Here is a 22,067-nt window from a genome sequence, read left to right on the forward strand (position 1 = left end):
TGATGGGTTTTCAGACCATGGTTGTTGACCCTATTGAAGCCAGTAGCTCATCTGAACTGGGGTGAAAAAAAAAGTGTCATGTTAATGCATTAGTGGTATTTTCCTGTAAAAAAAGGCAAAAAAGAGACTGTATTTAGCAAATAAACTAGCTGTGGTATTCTTTCCCCCCATCCCCATTAAGGTTTACTTCTATTACTGAATGTTTGTTAAAATGCTTTAAGTTCTGCTCTAAGATTATTGATACACATTAAAGATAAAACTTCGTAATGTAGTTGTGGACTGAGAATACGATTCTACGGACTGAGTTACATTTTCCAGAAGACTGCCATCTTCTTAGAGTTGATACTTACTCCCTCCATGAATACTGTCTTCAGTTTAATTACTGCATTCCCAAATTGAATTATTTTCTCCTTATCTTCCTCTTTCAAGTTGGAGAAGAATGTAATGTATGCTCTAATCCGTAAATGGTGTTTCTCTCTTGGCTTGAGATGTCAACATGTGTTTCTTTCAGTATTTCCAAATATTTCAGAATTTGCTCTTTCAAATCGATACTGTTGCCAACCGATTCACGTGCCAATCAGCAGTGGTCCATTCTCAGACCATTCATTCTATTTGTTTCTTTACAGAATCAAAGAATATAAATTTCCTAGCGAAAAGATACAGTTTTGATACCCATGACTTAGAATTTGCTTGTTGTGCAAAATGATAATGCTGGCTTCGTACAAAGTGAATCCAAAATGCATGCCCTCCGTGTATTTTTAACTGGGCTGATGGTTACAATGTGTTTTCATTGTGCATTTCAGAATTGACAGATGGGACTGTTTACTCTGTCTACTCTTACTGATTTGCACGTGTAGGCTGCAATAATACAAGCTGGATTTACATTCTTGAACTTGCTAGTTGATGCCAGCATCAGCAGTGTGGGGTTTTTTTACTACTTCTGGATTTGTATTGGATGCATAATAAACCAACCAAAAGAGAGTGATTGTGTAACAATTTTGGGTTAAAAAAAATGCGTAATAATATCCGAAGCATAATCCTTTGTATAGACTGAATGTGAATTCTACTTTTTTCACACTTTGTTTCATATGTGTCTCCTGTCTTAGGATGGATCAGATCTCAGTGCTAACCAGCGAGCATATGCTCCAGAACAGTTGCAAAAGCAAGACAGTCTTTCTGTTGATACTCAGTACTACCTGTCACAGCAAATACATCCAGTAGTTGCTAGAATATGTGAGCCCATAGAGGGAATTGATTCTGTTCTTATTGCAGCATGGTTAGGTAAGTTTTCTAAATTCACTTTACTTAAAGAATTACAGGAGACAAACTGAGAAGTTTTATGTATATTTCTTAATAGAAATGCTTCCCCAAATCAGTCTTTGAACAATAATGAACAATAGTTTGTGTTACAGAGTCTGTAAAAGGCAGTTTGGAGTGTGTTTTTCTATGGCTTCTACAGAATATCATTTCTCGAGAAAGTGCTCATTAACATGAACTTAATCTTACAGTCCTTGTTCAGAGTTGCAAAAATTTACTGTTCGTAGATGGCAATACAATTGCATGTCCCTGAGATTTTCTTAAGTTGCTGAAGTAGTTCTAGAACGTACATCCAGAACTCTCATTTTTCCAGAGAGAAACTCAAGCTTCTCTAGCATCTTCCCACAAAAAAAGCAGCCATGGTTGTTATAAAAACATACAGGTTTTCAGTAGGGTGTAAGTTAAAATGTAGTTTGCTAGAACTGACCTAGTGGATAATAGAAACATAAACCATTAGTAACAGTCTTGCCTGCTCCATATGGAGGAATGAAGTGGCCAAAAAAGAAGTGCTAGTGACTAATGTGACTAATGCTAGTGACCCACAGAATCACCAGTTTTTATTCAAATGAGTAACAGGGAATTGCACTTGTTAGAGTTGTTTTTTCTCTTAAAGGACATCGAAGGAATTAGAGATTTTTCTACCCAACTTTGATTGTCTCTATCTTGTCCATTCCCCAGGCTTCTTATCTAGAAAGAAGTATAGCTGTTGAAAAATTGGTAACAATTCTATCAGGTCTCCTTCCAGGAAAATACAATGCTATGTAATCCTTCTAGTGCTATGTCCTCCCTAAAAGCGATTCACCAACAGACATGGTTGATGTCCTGGATAAATAGAAATTTTGTGGTTCATATCCTACATCTAGTTCATTGTTTTAAAAACTATTAATCAAAGACACAGAAGAAGTTGTTAACCTTACTGGCCGCTGAGTTCTTGGCAAGGCTGTCCTCTCCCACAGGAAAACTTTTTTAGAGAGTTGCACTCTGTCTGTGTTATAGTCTCCTGTTTGGTGCTATGCCCATGTCTGGAGAAAGTTTAGACCCGCAGAAGAGATGTTGTTCAGACTTGTGGAATGTTTTTTGGAACTTTTTGAGAATTCAGTTGAGAAAAGGAAGAGTTAGTCCTCAGCATTTTGTATTTAGGTAATGGCCAAGATACAGGATTTGGTCACTTAAAACCAACCGGTAGTGTGCTGCCTTCAGGACCGTTCATCTGGGATGCTGCATCTTTGTAGCTTCCTTACTAACATGGGGTTCTGCTCATGGTGAGCTTGCAGTTGGCACTTAAAATGTGTGCAAGTAAGTTCCTTTTTTGTAGCTTCTCAAGAAGCTATGAAAGTTCTTCATCTTCCAAGAGAACGTGCAGCTTTTTCAGTTTCATTTTCCAAGCTGTCCATACTTAAAAAAAAAAAAAACAAAAACAACCCACAACAGAAAGTTTGCTATTTCTGGGAGGCTTCGAGGATATTTCTTGGAGGTGTTTGATACTGTAGTGTGTCCTCAACAGCTCTGGTGCTCTGGGGAGGTGTCATCACTGCTTCATACATGCAGGCTGACCAGACAGATCATTTTGTCCATGCGGCAGGGCCTTGGTATAGAACTTTCCCTTGATGTCAGAGTGGACTATGTGGTATGCCTGACTGAAAAGGTCAAGCACTCTTGGTTAGCTGAAGCAGTTTAAAATAGGCAGTAAACTTGTACTTCATTTACACAAAAGACAGAAAAGATTTCTGAAGCTGATTTATTTTATTTGGCAAAGATTGTTAGTCTTGTAGAATTAAGCTCAAATTCAGAGTTGTTCCTTATTTACAACAGGTCAGATTTTCAGAAAAGACTATCTCCATTCAGTTACCTAAATTAAGTGCCCAGATCATAAGAACTGTGTGCCACTTGATAGCATCTACTGTTTGCAAATGCCTATGCTGCTTTTTGCACTTGTACAGTAGCGTACAATAGTACGTTCACAGTGAAAATTTCTTTTATGGTCTATAATGGCATCATGCAGCTGAGAGTTTATTAATAGTCCACAATTGTCAGTCTGAAAACCTGTATGTATCTATTACAATCCTAGATCTGAAATGTGTTCAGTTTGACCTTGTTGTGCTGTAAAAATGTTACCGCCTTCTCCAGTTTTGTTTTCTTGGGAATGCTTACATTGAGCTTGGGATGAAGTCTTTTTCAAAACTTATGCTCTACTTAGGTCTTTACATACAGCACTTAATCAGAGTCATACATAAGTCATTGCAAGCTGAAGTTACCCTACAGCATTTTTTAATGGTACTCAATGAATAGGCCAGAGGTTTTATTTCAAAGAAGTTGAAAATAGATACTAGATACGAATAGATTACTAGATACAAAAGTGTGCAAGATACTCGAGCCCAGCTTGCTAAAACAAGCAAACATGAAACTGTTTGCTGTTCGGTGTTGGTTAAGTTGGGCTTTTTTGCTTAGTATTTTCATCATGTTACATATCCAGATTCCTGTTGTTTTTCCTATCTTGTTGCAAAAGACCATATTTTTCTGTTCTGAAGAAGAAAGCTGGTGTTCTGGAGGGATATCAAAGTGTCATGTCTGTGGACCAAAACTTGGTTGCATACTTGTGTGTATCTTCCTCTGCCTGACCTGATTTACTGTGTTGCATATGATATGTGTCTGTATAGGGAGAATGGTTGTATGTTTAACAAAATGTTAAGTTTATAAGGTGAATTTTCATTGACATCGCCATGTTAGTCTGAGTAGATAAAATAGAGCTCTGCTTAGAGAAGCTTGCCTCGTATCAAAATGATGAAAAGTTCTTTGTTCTGTCTGTGCTCAAAGCAAGTTATTTTAAGCTACTTTACATGCTGTAGAACAAAAGCAAATAACACCTAAAAATTGCAGAGAACTCCTTAAATACAATATTTATTCACTATGGAATCAAGCTGAAAATTGTCTTTTGGTTTTGGACATTGTAAGAAGTCTGCCTCTTCTTTGAGAGATGGAAATTCATGGGCATACTCCTGCATTCACTTTTTCTTTAAGATCTCAAGGAAAAGCAGTGGGCAGATGAGGATTGTCAGAGTTTCTGAAACTAAGTAAAGTGTGAAAGATGATCAGTAATATCATTCAGTAAATCTGATCTTATTGAGTGCTTGGAGACCTTACTTCATCCTGGGGATAACTGTAGCTTTTAAATGAAAAAAACAACCCTGTATTGACAGAACAATTCTCTTAATATTTAAAGTAAGGGTTGTTGTGGTTTTTTTTTTTTGTTGATACATAAATACTGTTCCTTGTCTCAAAGAAAGGTCACGTCTTATTTCTGTGTTGTCAAAAGTATCTAAACATTATGGAAGCAGAGTGATTTAACTATGGGGTTTTTGTAGCTGTTACTGCATAGTATCACTTTCTCTACATGATGGAAGTTGCTGATTGCTGTCCTAGACTGTGTCATGGTCTTCTGAAAGAGATGCATGCTGCTGCCTTACAGACGGATGGGCACATTGGTGCTCTGCAGATTGTTTGGCATTTGGGCATTTCTTAGGAAGGCTGTTGAATTTTAGGGAGTCATTACTGAGTCCTGATGAGGCTTGTCCTAATCAACAGTACTTCCCAGTACATGTTCATCCTATCCAGTTTCCATGTTAGCTGTGCCTTATAAGGAAACCCATCAACATCTTACAGATACTGTTTTTAATTTTCCACTTCTTCCTAGAGAGTCATTTAATAGGTGCCATTAATGTAGTATTTAGCAGCTGCTCAGGCCGACACCAAGACAGTTGTGCTCTCCTTGTGGCATGCAACTGCTTTTCTCAAGTTAGGGAGTGAAGCAAGAGGAGAAGGATGGAAATTAAGATTGAAATAATGGCAAACCTTCATGACAATACAATAATAAACCCCGAAGTGTTATGAATGTTGGTGTTTGTGGTCTAGCTGGGTTTTCTTTGAGCTGCTCTAGACCTGCTTAGAAACTGAGACTTGCTGAAGTGCGGTGTGTGTTCTGATGGCGGGAGAGGCTGGTTTAAGTACCTCTCACAGAGGGCACACGAGCGTTGCGGTGGCACGGGAGGATCAATGTGAGAAACACACACAAGCGTGCGTTTCCAAAGGGCAGAGGCCTCAGCCTTCCGGGCTTGGATCCGGAGGCTGGGCGGGTCGCCGGGGCCCGTGTCCGCCGCGTCACCCTGGCTGAAGTGCGGGGCCGCAGCCTTTAGGTGGCAGTACTGGATGCCGTTTCCCGGCCTCTCGCGGAATGTCTCGCAGACGGAGGTGCCCGCGGTGATACTTTACGTGCTTCCCGAATAACCCGCGGTTCAAATACAAAATACAGGGGGGGAAAACCCGCCGGGCTCTGTTCAGCGGCCCGCAGGGCCGGCAGCCTGCCGAGCGTCTCCCCGGAGGCCGAGGCTGTGGGATACGCCTGGCCTGCTGCGGGTGACACTTGTGTTCCTGGGGAGCGTGCGTGTAAAAACACGTAAAAATGGTGTGCAGGAGTGTTGTCTTTAAAATGCTGTGATCACTAAAACTTCCTTGGCCTTTTCTCAGTTTATCGAGTGACCCCTTTTGCTTGATAGTTAGTAAATGTTTTAATAATCCTATTAAATAATTAAGGAACAACTTCTGGAACTTTTATTATTTACTTTTGTCGCACTAGGTTCATCAGTGCATTTTTAATGTTATTTTTCGATGCCAAACCTTGCAGTTTTGGTGGTGTTGGAAAGCTTGCCTGTGCTGCAGGCAATTTAATGGTAGCCCTGAAGATTTTCATGTTGGAGTAAGTCAAAGTCCCTTTGATTTTTCTTCATGTCATGGGGAAAAAAAAAAAAAAAAGAGTTTTAAGAAGTTCATTGATTACTCTCATCATATTAATTTTAAAATTACCAAAACCAGGTTGTTGTGTGTCCTGTTCTGTTCCCCCCCCCCCCCTCCCGTTCGATAGCCCCTGTTTTGTTTACCAGATAATATGACCAGTGTGACCTGGTCAGAAAGGATACCAGTTACTGTGCTGAAATGGATTAATTGAACCAACTGACTTTTCCTGAAAGGAGATAATAAATAAAATAGGTCCCAATTCAACAAGATAATTAAGGTAGGCATGTTCTTAAAAAGCCTGATTTGCAGTCCCTTTCATTTCACTGGGGCTGTTTGTACACCAGGAGTTAGATGTACACTTGAATCATCACAATATTTTTCCTGTTGTTTTCTCAGGCCAAAACAGCTAAGGAAGTTCAGAGATAGGTGTGAGTTAAATACTTCCAAAGATTTTTTTTTTTTGTGTAATGTTAAATTATTGCCAAATTTCCAGATGCTTATTTGTTGTCACTGGTTTTGAGTGAAATTCAAGACCAGAATTTGTCTCCTTTTGGGATAAATTTTTGAAGTGAGTTTTAATGGCATCTGTATTGGAAAGTTGCAGTGTTTTCTAATTACCTTTCTGAACTCAGAGTAAACTGAGAAGTTTTGTTTGTATTCACCATTAATATCTGAGACCCAGCCTACTGCACACTTAATTGATTTTTTGCAAAATCTTAATACCAAACTCAAATTGCCTTTCTAAACATTTTATCTGCACTGTGTGTGTTGCAGAACATAGTCTTTATTTTCTAAACCAGCAAACATATTACCGACTCTTAAAAAAAATAAGGGGGAAAAAGAAAACAAACAAGGAAACAAAACCCCACAGTCTTTTTGGGGGGAGTATCATATGTATTAGAGTGTGAAATAAGCAATAGGCAATGTTGTTTGCTTTATTTGCTCTTTCTTTTAATGAATAACAGAAACATATTAAAAGTTTAAGAACTTCTTGGAAGTGAATTGTTACTCTTGTGCATTGGCATTTTTTTCTTTTGATAAAATCAAAATAGGAAAGACTGATTAAATTCTAGTGGGACCCCTATTCTACCAAGAACTAAGTTAACTTATTTGCAATGGAATTTTTCCATGTCCTTGAATTTGTTTTATGATCGAGAAATAGAAATTCAGAATAGTGACAGTGAAGTCTCACATTCCAAGTCTTTTATGTAAGAACAGTCTATATCTGCCTGTGTAATGCAACTATTACATACATGCATTTGTCTTCTTTAACTGAATATTGTTCCCAGACATTGTCTTTAAGTCTCCTAGTACTGTATAGTAAGGTTAAGAAGAACTGTAAAATCTAGCTTCACTTTCTGTTTGTATCTCTCTTGCTCTTTCTACAGTAATTTTTACATTTGTTAATGAAATTCACACAAAATATGAGTTAAAACATGGTAATCTGTTATGTGGCTTGATTAGTCTCTGTTAAGAAAAAAAGAAAATGAAGTGCTTCTCTTTGATCTTTTCTTCTAACTAATAAAGTAAGCCATAGTTTTCTGAATGTTTTCTTCTACATGCTCATTCAAATAATTCATTATTTCCTAGCATGTGCTATTTGCTAGTTAATCAAAAAAACCTGTAAATGGGATACATGGACTTTTAGAAGGTTGCACATGACAAAAGATGACAAAACCAGTGGATTTTTATTAAGTTTACCTTGGCAGTCTTTTTCCTAGGGCAGTGAACTTCGTGCTTGCTTGCTTATTTACTTATTTGTGATTGAATCAGTATTTTTAGGATCTCTTTTGTATACTTATTTGTTTAAAATCTTGAGTTCTGGCAATCAAAAATAAAGCATTTTGTCTCCAGTGCTGCCGTTTTAAATGCTGCTGCTGAATTTTAACCACTGCATTAGATTGAAACCTACATGCTGTTAACCACTGAGCCAAAATGAAATCGACCACTGCATTGAAATAAGAGTTGGCAGTTGTATACAGACTTGAAGGAGTTGGTAATAGCAGTGCACCCGTGTTTCTTTAATGGGGTTTTTATTCTCTGTTTTCGGTTTTAATGGTGCCATTTTGATTTAAAGACTGTTTCTTAATAACGATGCACATTTTTATTGAAATATTTTCAATGTAACTTAAAAAGAAAATAAAAATAAAGCCATCCGTTAGGAGTGGTTTCCTCAGAAACAAAATGTGTCACATGCTCCCATGATAATGCAGTCTGCTTGTTTTATTTATAAAGCAGTCTTGCATAAGAAGAGAAGTAAGAAGATTTGTTCATGTTTCATGAACTTTTGTTCGTGATTAAAAATTTTAAAACGTATTTAAGTTTTACAGAAGTTTTGCTAAGGAGAGATTTTCAGCTTCTGGATTTACATTTTGTAACTTTCTTTTGAGTCTGCTTCACCAAGCATATGAAAAATGAGCCTACTTGCATGGTTGACCTCTTAAGTCTTTTGAAATTTTTGTTTCTTATTAATAGGACTGGATCCCTCCCAGTTCAGAGTCCGTCACCATTACCATAAAGATGAGGAGAATGATGCCCTGGTTGGTGGCCCAGCTCAGCTTACCGATGAGGAGAAATATAGGGATTGTGAAAGATTCAAGTTTTGCTGCCTCAAATGCGGAACAGAAAATATTTATGACAATGTCTTTGATGGCTCGGTTAGTTGTTTGTTTTTTTTTTTCTGATTCATTTCTGTTCATCAGTGATGGAGAGAAATACTTTTATTTCAGATAGGGTGTGTATGATGTAGGAGATACCATGTTGTTTGAGTCCTGCTATTTATAGCTTTAGAAGAGAAATTTGCTGATAGGATAATGCTGGAATATTTTTTCCCATTTCTGCATTTCAGCTGTGTCGTCTAGCAAAACATGTGAGATTATCTGGCTTCATTAATCTGTTTGCCCACAGCTGTGAATGATTGTTGCTGTAACTTTTTATGGAATCCTTATCATAACACCTTAGTAACTTCCAGTTCTCTGTTTAATGAAACTTTCGTACAGCGATGGCAATTTCCTATCCTAAATCATATTAATTGGAACAAAGTGTTTTTGAAACTTGTGTTTATCTTGCTACATCCCACCTCCCTCCTTGACAGTAAGGTTTTTCTATTATCTTTCCTTCTGTCTCTGTGTGTTGAACATGAAAAGTCATAGGGGTACATTCTTGTTGAGAAGTTCTGCCAAAAAATGTATCTCTGACCTTGAATCACAACTTGAAATAGGGCCAAGTATTTAACTCTACAGGGATGTTATGTATGTATTAGTCATTGGCAAATTAACGAGCTTCAGAGCAGTGAAAACCTTGAAACTGAAAGCAAATAAATCTTTTATTTAAATTAAAAGTAATTATTTTAAGTTAATTTGGACAAACAGCAGATGTTTTGCATTTTTTTTTGAATCAAAATAATGCCGTCTTTGGAAGCAAGAGGAAAAGACATACAAATCGAGTGATACTTTGTGAATCCTTGACTTTTGTTCATTACAGCTGTAAATAAGATAGATAATTGCATGTAGGCTTGACAACTTGCAGATGGGCTAACTGGAGAGGAGTGGATGTCAGAATCCTCAAAAGACCAAACTAAAAAACCACCAACAACCAACCCCCAAACCAAAATAAACACTGAACAGCCAAAGAAACCTGTAAATTGAATCCCCAAGTCCCCCTCTCTTCTACCTGGAATTAATGGGGGCTAGGGATGGGGGTTTAGCCAAAACCATAGTCTTACCTTGAAAGAAAGTTTTCTGAAACTTATATAACTGTTCAGCTTACCAGGTTGTTATTTTAATGAGAATTCTATCAACATAATTTCCCCTTTTCATTCATCACTTCTAGGTTCTGAAAACTTAATGTTAGGTGTTCAGAAGGTCTTAAAATTAAGGGGATATGACATGGTGTAAAACTGTAAGAACTGTTCTTTGCAGTTGGGGAAAATAAAAGATGATGGAGTTATTCTTGTTTAATGAGATTTGTCTCTACAGCCCTGTTGGTAATTTCATAGTTGGTATCTGTAAGGTTGATTTCAATGTTCTGATCAGTGGGCTTGAGCAGAATTTTGATGTCCCTTATAAAACAACAAATCTGTATTATTTGGGAAGATACAGAGCAGTGTGATTTGTCTTTGGATTAATTTTTTTACTCAACATCTTTATCCAAATAATAACTTTGTAGCAGGTAAAGAAGCATGTTCTCCAAAAGACCTTTCATTAAGAAGAGAATGGGAAAACTGTAGGTTAGAGAAGTCTTTCTGTGGGTATGGCCAACTGTGATGGGAAGAAAGAAGGCTCTAGATATTAGAGGCCCTTTTAAGACTTATTTTTTTAAAAATATGTATTGGGTCTAAACTCCTGTGATAACTTCTGCTGCCTTCATCTGTTGTAATGATGCATGCTGGTTTTACGCTTCTGTTTGCAGGGGCAGTTTATTGAACCCAGCTTGCAAAGATGCAGTAAGACTGAGTGTGAAGAGCCTCCTTTTAACTATGTGGTTCAAATGAGCAACAAATTACTGCTGGATATTAGACGCTGCCTCAGAAAATACTACAGTGTAAGTACTCAGAAAAAAATGTGCCATATGAAACTCAGTTTTCTGAGTAGTGCTGAGTTTTTAGTTACTGTTGTATTACTTTTTTTTTTTTGCATGTGTAATCCAAGGTAATAGCATGCAATGTCAAAACCCAACTTCATGAAAATAAAACAATCCCATAATGATTTAAGATAATAATTCAGAATGTTTGTTTTCTCAGTTCAGTCTCAGGATACTCAGATGTATTTACATTTTTGTAACTGTGTGTCAGCAATATTACAGATGTAGTAGGTCTCTTTTACACATTTTGAGATGAAAAAGTGCAGAGTTGATTATCTTAATGCTTTTTTAGGAAATCTGTGAAGCCTATCAAATATACAGATATCAATTTCTCATGTAATTGAAAGCTGATTCTCTTTCTCCAACCCAAATTGATGTGTATTAATAGTGCTACATTGTGAAAAGGAAAATTGAATGTAGCTCTGTAAAAATTCTTTGAGGGACAATAGGAAGGGAAATGCTATGAATATTTCTTCATAATGATTGGGAGGGGGGAAAAGGGGAAAAAGATGAGTAGTTATTTAATTTGATATAATTCTCTTTTTTGGGGTGGCAGTGCAAGAAATCCAAAGTGCCTGCAGTAGTTGTTGACTTTGTGTGGCATTGGGTGTGGGGGGTTAATAGTTGAAATTCCTGTCTTCGAATCCCAAAGTGGTGACTGCTTAAGAAAAAAAGCCACCATGATTTTTGAAATTATATCAATATATTTTGCATTTCTAATATGCTGGAAACATCATATTTTGTGAATTGTCAGCTAGCCATTTTGCTCAAATTTTCATAGATCTTCTCAGCCTATTGCCTGCTTGCATTTTTTGGTTGTCCAGCATTGCCCATTTTCACAGCTTCAGGACAGACATCAGTTTTGAAAGAACTCATATAACCTTTGGGTGCTCAACCTTTGATACACTCCAAAAAGTAAACTGGTTTTGAAAATTTGGCCTGTAAATGAACGGCTTATCTAATTTGTGGCATGTTTTCTTAAGTATTACCTTTTGCGGACAGCAGTTACAATGCTAAGAATTACCGTTATAGTTTAATAATAAGCATGCATTTTGTATGGTCTTTCTTCTATATTAGTTCTTATTGCAATTGTAGGTGAGTGTTTTCTAAGCTCTTTCCTGGAAATGTAATAATTTCTCAATGTATAATTACTTCTTTTGAAGTTCTGTGCATCAAAAGAAGCGCAAAACTTTCTTAAAGTATTTAAATTCAGGCAATATTTCAGAAGGTAGGGATAGATAGTTCCTTTCTGTTGAAGTTAAAGGTGTAGATGACTTGGACAAGTGAAGTTACTAAATGTGAGGTGTCACATTACTTTATTGCAAAGTCCAGCTGGCTGCCAAATTATCATTCAATTTATATTACTGTACACATTAAATTATGCAGTGCATTATTAAATGACATAGTACTATGTTTGCACAGACTGCTTTTGTATAAAAGTTGTTCCCATTAAACTTTTTAGATTTAATGTATGTAAGTTATTATCGTACACAATGCCACATGCTAAGTAATTTCTCACATATAAAGTGCTAGAAAACGTGCATAAGATGTGCAATAGTAACTTGATGAAGGAAGATAAGGGCAGGAAAAACTCGCATTCCTGGTAAGAACAAAAAGTGGCGTAATATTTTACTCTGTTCTTTTTTTCTTTTTGTGTTTTTTCTTTTTTTTCTTTACAACTAAGCTGTGAACCAAACTGTGAAATGTCTGAATACTAAACACAGCAACCTGCTTACATTTTATTAAAATTGATTAAGTATCTTACTACATAGTATATAGGATAATAAAGTGTCCTTCAGAAGGAATGTATTTGTCCTTGTAAGTGAAAGCTTTATAAACTCAGTTATCTTTTAGTACTGAGAATTTACTTTTAACCCATTTAGCTGCTACAATAAGGTTTAAAACTACTTTTTGACTGTGGAATATATTCAGACTCTGGAAATGCGAGATTACATTATTGTAAAAAGTAATTTCCAAATGGAACAATAATTTTTATTTTTAAAAAGGGCTTGTCAAAGAGTTGGGCAAGTAAACTTTTTGTCCTGTTAGCTCTTAGAAAATCAGATGCTGTGAGTTTGAGTTTATTCCTTTCATCAAGTACTTGTAGTGACTGTATAACAGCTGGAGTTGAAATTCATCAAATGGGTGTTTGCACTAATATATATAATCCTATAAGCTATAAAGACACATCCAGAAGTAGTATGGCAAAGAACTGCTTGAACAAAACATTTGATGAAACTTTGAGAAGCTTATTTAACAGCCTTCTATTGTAGTGGTTGCATCTGAAAGGCACAGAAATGTAAATTTGAAATAAGTATATTGTCTAACTTTGTCACTCCATTTTTTCTTTTTTTTTAATTTCTCTTTTTTTGAGAGATTTCTGTTGTTTGTGTGTTGGTCAAATGGCACATCTTACAAAAACATAGCATGTGAAAATGATTTTTTTAACCTTTAAAATAATGAGCTAGCTTTTATGAAGTCAGCCCTGTCAAGAGCCTTTCGGCCTGATCTACAGCTCATTGAAGTGAATAAGCTTACTTTTTTTCAGGGAGCTTTGAATAAGATTTTTTTTTTTTCTTTTTAGTGTTTAAGATCATTGCATGTTGTTTCCTTCAGTCTATTGAAATGCTGTTATATGTGGCTTTTGTAAATTTAGGGGCAGGGGTTGTGCCATAAAATCTAGAAGTGGAAAATCTACTTCCCTTTTTGGCACATGAAACTGATAAATAAATACAGCAGTGATACGCTTCTTTCCTTTAAAAAGATGCAAATACAAGTATGTAAATAGAATTTTGTAAGGCTCCTACAATCCCTTTTTTTTTTTTTTGTAAAATACTCGCCTTTATATAAATTTCCTGTTTCCTCAATCATTTTTTGCCATTAAACATTTAAATGTTTTATATCTGTCTTCCAGAACATATCTTATATTGCTTCTGTATTTATAGATTTCTTAATGGCATTAACAGTACCAGTTTTGATAATCTTGCTCCTAACTGTAAATACATCTAAAAGATTACATGCAAAGATTTTATTTTTTGAGAAATGCATTATTCTATGAGAGATTGGTCCTGTTGTGTGCTTGCTTTTTTTTTTTTTTTTAATTCTGCTTCAGAAGAGCAAATAGATGAAAAGAGAGAAACGCTAGCTAATCTAAATTGGGAAATGAAGAGGGCTTTTTTAAGCATGAAAATTTCATCATCTTGTCAGCTGGCAGAATGCCTGCTGTGTGGATTCACAAAGGCTAAGAATTACACTTTCATGAAATTTTCCTCACTAACTGCCCTGGTTAATTTGAAAGATAACCCACTGTTCTAATTCATTCCTCAATTGGGCGGTGCAGGTTTTATCTTTGATCTGACAAAGCATTTGTGTTAATCGTTTTGGCCCTCTACTAGACACTCTTGGGATTGTGCTTTTACAATAAATGTGTCTGTGATAGCTCTTTAGTCTATTATACTTACAATAGATTCATAGAACTGGTAATTAATTCTGTACTGCTTTGGAAATGGGGAAGAATAGGTGTAGCTCTGTCAAGTGCTGCTGGGAAGTTTGTTTAGCTAGTTCATTTTTGAAGTGTTACCCTCAGCCATCAATGAAACATCCCTGCTAAGGAATGGGTGAAAGCTGAAATATGCATGCATAAAACTGACCAACTTCTGTACAATAAGAGGGTGTCAGTTATAGTAAGTGGATCTAATTATTATGATGGAAACTGTTTTGAGTTTCCCCACTAGAATATTCAAAGGCTCATTTTTGAGCACTTGGTAAATAAATGCCCTCTTAGATCCTCTTTTGAAAAAACCCTGTAAAAATGAGTATTCATATTCATAAAATGAATTTCATATCTTACTCAGCTGTTGAGATACTAGTTTTGCCAACTAAAAAGACCTGAATAAAAAACCCGAACATACTGTATATGCCATGTGAGCAGTAGCAAAATTCATACTGAACTGATTGGTCTGGAGAGCTGTTGCCCTGAAGCAGCAGGTTTTTAATCTTTTTTTTAAATATACACCTGTGGTGGTATTAATAGTATATTTATAGGCTAAAACCTGGTTTTATATGGAAAATATATGCTGTCTAGTTAATAGTGTATGACATCTTTAGATCTTTGTTTTTTAAAAGGCATAAAATGTTGCAAACTTAAAAAGAGTTTTAAAAAATACCAACAAAAATCTTGGTCCAACCTGTATTGCACTTTTTGTTTTGCAGTCTTTTTCTACTGGACCACTGTAACCCATGAGCAGAAGTGAGTTTGAAGGCTATTGAACACTGCTGAATAACTTTACGCTGTTCAGCTGTGAAAATTTAGTGTTCAATAGCCCTCAAAATTTCTCATTTCTTACCTGTGGTGGGGTGGTCTAGTGCTTGCACATTAGGTTGCAGTATAAAAGCGTGTTTGGTACACCTCTCAAGATCTTTGAATTTTATTCTTTTTTATATATATATATACATAACATATATCACTGTTCTGATTACTGCATATATATGTTCTTGGGTTTTGCATTAGGATTTTGCACACTTAAAAAGGTGAAAGATTTACAAGCAGGGTAACATTATTAGAGGTAATAGTGTTCACACAGGTTTTGGGATTGCATGGCATATTTGCTTAAGAGAACAAAGATGATGGGGCTCCTTGTGAACCTAGAGTCTCCCACACTTCAATCAAGTTAGTATTGCCAACAACCCACAGGTGTATACCACCTGAACAGGTGAAAATATCATTGTAGATGATAGTGATGACATTTGTAATCATGTTCTCACAACAGTAATTGTATTGAAAGCATTTTTGTTTGGGGGTTAGGTAGGGGTAAGAAGTTTCTTTGGCATGAGGGAAAGGTGCTTACTAGTGTCAATAGTACAATATTTTATTTCTTGTTGTGCTAATAGTACTAGAAGTACATGGGCATGGGATGAGGAGTAGGTAGGGCCAGAAAATAGAAGGAATTGTGACACCAACTGATGTGGTAGTCACAATCAGATAGCTAGACTCTGCTGTCAGATTAATTCCAGTGATTATTTTGAGTCCTTCCTGTTTGTAGGGGAAAGGGTTTCTGAGTCTTTTCCAAGTTCAAACTTGTATCACTGTCATTTTGGTTTACACATACAGAAACAGAGATGTTTATTTTTAGTACTGAAAGCTTCCAAGTCAAGGCAGAATGGAAAGCAATTGAAGTGAAAGATAAAAGATTAATGTGATTCCATTCAGTTTACTGGGGACCTGAGAGAGGGAAGGGAGGTTGCCACTGAATTATGAAGAGTTTCCTCCTCCCATCCACCATAGCATTTTCTGATTCTTTCCTTGATTGAGGTTGACACATGGGTTGTATTTACAATCATGTTTTGGTTAACCAGGGGGAAAGTAGGAATATCTTGATTATTAAACAGAGCACTCAGTATTCCACCATGTGAAAGCGTTACACATTTGTTTTTCTGCTATAATTTATGTTTATTGAATAATAAAAGATAACCCTTTGGTCAATGTGTGCAGTGCATTTTGGGGGTGAGTAAGCAGTTACTTGTCACAGCACTCATAGCATCTATTAACTGGAATTGATTCACTATTACTGCAACTTCTCCATGATGTGCCCTGTAAAGGAATTGTTTGGTTTAGACTTAAAGCATCAATATGATTTTTAGTGAAGTGTTTCAGAGTAATGATCGGTATGTCTTTACAAAGGGTTTAATGCTCTTCAGTGGATTTTACTAGCCATAATGGACATGCATCCATCTCACTGATGGTTGAGTGAGGCTGAATGTGACTCTCTCTACACTGCGAATTTTACCTGTTAAGAACAAGTGAATGTAAGGAAAGGAGCAGTATCTGTTTACTGGTGATTCTTCTAGTGCTTAGTCCACAGTCTAGTACCTTGCCAGAGAAGACTTAATGACACTAGGTATCTCTTTCAGCTCTTCATACAAAAGGCTCCCCAGGCTGGCCACGCATAGAATAGGTTCTGAGAAATGGGGTTGCTTCAATAGAATAACTTTGTAATTTCCTCTGTAGGTAGAATACAGGAATGTAAGGGCTTATTATCACAATAATTTGTCTGCTTAGGCTTATAAATGGCAGTATTGTGAAGATTGTGTTACAGGAAGTGTGCCCAGAGGTAAATGTGGTCTTGGTTATGATTGCCACCAAGTGTGTAATGTTTACCTAGGTGATTGAATCACTCATCTAATAACAAGATGTTGCTGTCTTCAGAGGATTACAGAAAGCACCGTCTTTGAAGGTACTCTATTGGAACTGATCTGTTGCCCCAGTCGAAGCAATGATGAATTTTGGCAACACTTGGAGAGCATGTTTGTGCTGTGGTATAGCTCTGTGTATCTGGTCTGGCTTTAAACTGACTATAAAGTATGTACCTTTGGTGTAGCAGTATTTGTTATAAGATTCTGTAGCCAAGAATTTAAAATCTCAGGTGAATCTGTGCAGCGTAAGCAGAGGTCTGCCACAACTGCATTACTAAAAGTTCCTGAGCAAGTGACTTTGAGAGTGAGTGAGCAAATGTGCCATCCTTTCAATACCTTGGATAGACAGAAGTGCTATGGATGCTGTATAACTTTGTAGGATTTGCTGCATTTGAGTCTTATTTTAATAACACATCATGACTCACAGGAGTATTTATGACAAATCACTGGACTTGAAGGGATCAGTATTCATCTTTCTCCTTTTACAGTGGTTTAAGAGAGCCATTTTAAATCCATTTAGGTTTTTGTTGTGTTCAATTTAATTTTTTGGTGGAAAAGGATCCTACTGGTTTCTAGAGACATCACAAGGAAGCAGAAGTCCAGGTAAACTGATAAAGGTTTACAGTAAGTTTTAAAACCACCAGTTCTCATGGAATTTTATTACAACTAATGCCTTATATTGAAACAACAAATTACTGAAATATCAAAGCAGATTAAGTCTGTATTATTCTACAGAAACTTTTAATAGTGAACACATTATAACCAGCTTGCTAGGAGATGAGACAAGTCAGCAAGGTCTGCTGGCATTGGATACTTGATACTGGCTGATGTATGCATAACTGGCAATGCTTGCAGTGCTCAAATACCTTGCGTCTCTCAGGAGAACCAGTTTAAAGCTGAAGCTTAAGAGACCACATTTACCCTGGACATTGTTCTTTTCACAAGGATAAGTTTGTTTGATGTTCATGACCTAAAAATTATGTGGTTATCAGATATGTTTTCTTAGAAATCACTAATAATACAGAAATCCATGGTCCAATACTGATTTTAGAAAGAGAACATTATTTACTTTAAACTTTTTTTTAAACTAAGTGGTTCTGTCTGTGGTAATTTAGAGCTGAATGGGCATATAAAAGGACAAAATACGGAACATTCCTAAGTAATTGTAAGAAATCTAAGTTACTTACCCTAAAGGTTCTTAGTCTTTGTTATGAGCCTGCTTTCAGCTTTAAAAGAAAGCTTAAAATAAATTTTATAGTATTTGGGAAAGTAAAATACCTTCTTTTGTAACCATTTTTGTTTGATGCTGTCTTTCATAGTCCACATTCCTGAAGATTATTGAATAAGAAAATCATGGGGGTTGGGAGATGGCAGAGGGCATGCACAAAAAACTTCATCTGTGTTTTCCTCAGCATGCTTTTCCTTGGCATAGTGATATGGGTCCTGCAAGTGTTTATTTTTGCCTGCCCTTAGATCTTCCAAGAATTATTTTCACTTTCTGGTTTTAAGCAGTTAAAATTGTCAAAAAATATTTGCAGTAACATTTAGTCACTGCTTTATTTCTTGGTAAAAGAGTCTTAGAAACAATAAATAAGGTGTTTCTCAACAGAAGTGATTCTAGTATTCAAAATCTCATCATGGAGAAACTTTGTAGTTAGAAGGTTATTTCAAAAACTTACATTCGACTTAATTTAAACAGCTGTGTAGTTCTTGATATTATTTAGTACTTAGTTCAGCAAGAGAAGATAGATAAATGTGTAAGCATTCAAGGATTGGGTGGATTAAATGGGTAGTTCATAACTTTCAGCTTGGTTCCTGGGAGTAAGATATAAAGAAGGAAAACTGAGAGCAATGAGACTGAGCAGCACTATTTAGCTAAGCTCCTCTACATTTATGTCTTCATTCATGTGCTTAGGATTGGGGAAGGCAACCCTCTAGATGAATAAGACTTCTAGGGAATTATTTGTTGGGGTTTTTTTTTACAGTGTCCCAAGAGAAGTCTAAGCAATACCAGAGATAATACAACCAATTGTCTGTAAGATTTTCTGTATCTTAGGAGACACCAGGGTTAATTCTAGCAGCCTGTGCCATGTTGCTCATTTTGACTCATGAAACCTGTGCTTCTACAGGTTTGTTTAATAGAAACTGTTTTAAGAGCCCGTGAGGTTTTGGATCATCTGAGATGAAAAAGAGATGTTGCTTCATTTTAAGTGAGAATGTTCCCACCTGCAGGAAGAAATGGCAAAATAGACATGGCTTCAGAAAAGGGTTTTGCATTTGCTTTACTGTATCTTGTTCAGAAGTCAAGGTCTTGTTAAGTTGATGCACAGTCTTTGTTTTCTACAGAATTACAGTATTTCCTTCAGTGGCTATATGGAAGTAGATTATTTTTATTTTTTTAATCCCCAGACATACAGTAAATAGCAGCTTTGTATGCCTACTTATCCCAACTTATCAGATAAAAAAGCTGTGCTCCAAAAAACAGGTGTTAGCCCAGTCCTTGAAGCTTAGCAGTCAAGTTGGCTAGACGCGTCTTCGAATTATATTGATACATGGTATCTACTGATGAACTTTACTTACACTTTTTACTGTAAAGTAGTTACTCTATTACTACTCTTATTCATGTGAATACTTTTTTGTACCATCTGTTATGTTGCAAATTGAGCCTGGTGAGGCCCTTTTATTGCTAAAGAGGAACCTCCCCTCCCTATGTCCATGCCATGCTGAAGATTGTCTTTTCAGTCTGCCCACAGATGTAGCATACTATAATGGAGGGGGAATGCTGTGCAGTCCTGCTAAAACTGTTACAGTGACTGAATGTCAGTCTTGTTCACTTTCTTTTGTCTGAAGAGTTTCAGCTATCCATCTGTCTTCAACCTTATGGGTTGTGTTAGTGTTTAAATCCACAAATATATGAGAGAGACGTTCCTGAGGTTTTCCAAAGGTATACCAGATTTCTACATAAAAATTAAGGCTCTGCAAAATTTGACAAGTAGATGCTGTGCTTTTCTCCTGAACAAACTCATTATCTTTCTAAGTGGCATCTGCAAGAGAGACATCAAAAATCCACATCTATCAGTAAAGATCTCCAGATAGGAATGTTTATGCAGTGACTGAACTCATTCCATCTAAAAATAAAGATCTCCATCTTAGAATTGTAGCAGATGTGCCAAATGTCTTGCATCTTTATCTTCAACCTCCTATGGAACAGTATAAACAAAATGTTCAGTGTTTGAAGATTGATTTGTTTTAAATACTGGACCAGAAAGCAGTGTTTCTTTTTGTCTTGTCTTTTACTTTTCTGTATTGTGACTACAGTTCAAATGTGAAAAATAACAAGTATGAACTACAAGATGGATTTCTTTAATTAATACACCCACTCAAGAACAGTATCATCCCAGAGATTTATTTAACTGGCATTTTTCTTATGTTCTTTTTTTTTTCCTTTATCACTTGTCACATCCCGTCTTTGAAGATTGTAGGCATGCCTACATTGGAGAGCATTTCTGTAATAATATGCTTTCCTTTCCTAATGAAAATATGGTCAGTATAGCAGTATTCTCCCTTTTATTTGATGGATTTTTTTTCATTAATGCCTTCAGTTTGGATTATGTATGTTTTTAATGTCTAAGATGTTTGCATTAGCAGCGCTTAATTTCTGCACTCTGCCATGAATTTGCAGTATTCAGCATTGTGCATATTTTACAGTTGGTATGTCTTAATTATTGTTTAAATTTGTAGATGTAACTGGAAGAATTATCTGAAAGGGCAAAACGGGAGGTGGAGTCAAGTGGAAGTGTATCCTCATCAGCTCTGCAGTCAGCCCCCACTCCTTTGAGTGCAAGGCAACCCAGCTGTGAGGATTGCTGGCCACACTCATCAGAGAGAAAAAGAGGAGAGAGAGAGAGAAAATTAGCAAGACAGAATTCCTTTCTATCAATCCTGTCTTTACACAAATTCAGACTTCTGAGTTCCCATACGTGAGAGTGTAACTTAATTTCCAAATTACATGATGAAAGCACATCTGTCCCAAAATTAATACCTCTTGAGAATATCATAATTGTATATACTGAAAATAATTAGTATCTGTAATTTGCAAGTCATAAATGTCTAATTTTTAGCAAAGTTGTTTGTTTCCATTTAAGATAAATTCTCAATTTAATATCCAAAGCAACATTTGACTGTACTACAAAGGGGCCAGAATTATTTAAAAGCAGAGAACCCCCTCACCCTCTAAAATACAAGGACAGAAAATGGCATATGCTGAGTGCTGCTGCAGAATATGACGTTAGATTTCTGCAATAACTTTGTAATTACTGCAGTAATTTTTATTGGATAATACATATTCTTTTCTCATACTGAGGCAATCTATGCTGGATGATCTTGCAGTAGAGCTAGCAGATACCAAGCTACCCATTGACTACCCATCAAGCACAAATATTGAATGTAGTATTTGAATTTGGGAGAATTTCTTTCTTTTATGTATATGTGTGTGTATGAATAATGGTATTGGGACTAATACAGTTGTTCAGAAATCTCATATTGCCCTCCAGTAGTTCATGTGGTGTTAGTGATGCTTTTTTACCATATTCTTTAATATTTTCATGTGGGTTTTATGCTTGTTTGAAGGAAGCAATTAATCAAACTCCCTCTCCATCCTACTGCTTTCTGCTTCAAGGGATCGCAATTCATACTGTCTTTTTCCTTTAATGGGATATCTTTTGGGGTCATTTGGTTGGATTAAAAAAAACCAAAACAAAACAATCTAATCAGTGAAATAGCAGTAATGGAGTAAACTGAATTGTCATATGGTCCTTGAGAGAGTCTCCTGGCTGATTAAAAGTAACGTAGTTTTGGGATCCAAAACCCCTGCTTCTTTCCTAGGCTTTTAAGTGAAAGAAACTGAAATACCTAGTAGGGAAATGGTAATTAAAATTCTGTATGATCTGACTTGTCTTCGGTGACTTCCCAACAAGAGTAAGTCAGGCATCTTAAGGACTTGGAATTAACAAAATAAACCTGTATTATCTGCCAAGAAATGGTCAGGGATTACTCCAGTGTTTTATTTTCAGCATTTTCTGCTGAGTCCATTTGTGAAGAGCTTCATGAGTCTAGTGGCAAGACGCCACTCAGTGATCAGGTGTCATTAAGGAAAAAGCTTGAGTAGCAAATACCTATTTGAGGAGGTT

General features: G+C 36.3%; 1 protein-coding gene across 2 annotated transcripts in view; it reads left to right on the top strand.

Annotated features, from left to right (window-relative positions):
* Nucleotides 1-22,067, top strand: part of POLA1 (DNA polymerase alpha 1, catalytic subunit) — a 202,237-nt gene that overhangs the window by 86,214 nt on the left and 93,956 nt on the right. For both annotated transcript variants that reach the window (XM_061453308.1, XM_061453307.1), the window contains exons 32-34: nt 1,107-1,281; nt 8,581-8,762; nt 10,516-10,647. In XM_061453308.1, coding sequence (XP_061309292.1) covers nt 1,107-1,281; nt 8,581-8,762; nt 10,516-10,647 — 489 coding nt within the window. The remainder of the gene's footprint in view (nt 1-1,106; nt 1,282-8,580; nt 8,763-10,515; nt 10,648-22,067) is intronic.

This window comes from Pezoporus flaviventris, unplaced genomic scaffold, assembly GCF_033815535.1.
Source record: "Pezoporus flaviventris isolate CSIRO_AGI_PZ_B2104156 unplaced genomic scaffold, CSIRO_AGI_Pfla_v1 ptg000015l, whole genome shotgun sequence".
NCBI classification, from domain to species: Eukaryota; Metazoa; Chordata; class Aves; order Psittaciformes; family Psittacidae; genus Pezoporus; species Pezoporus flaviventris.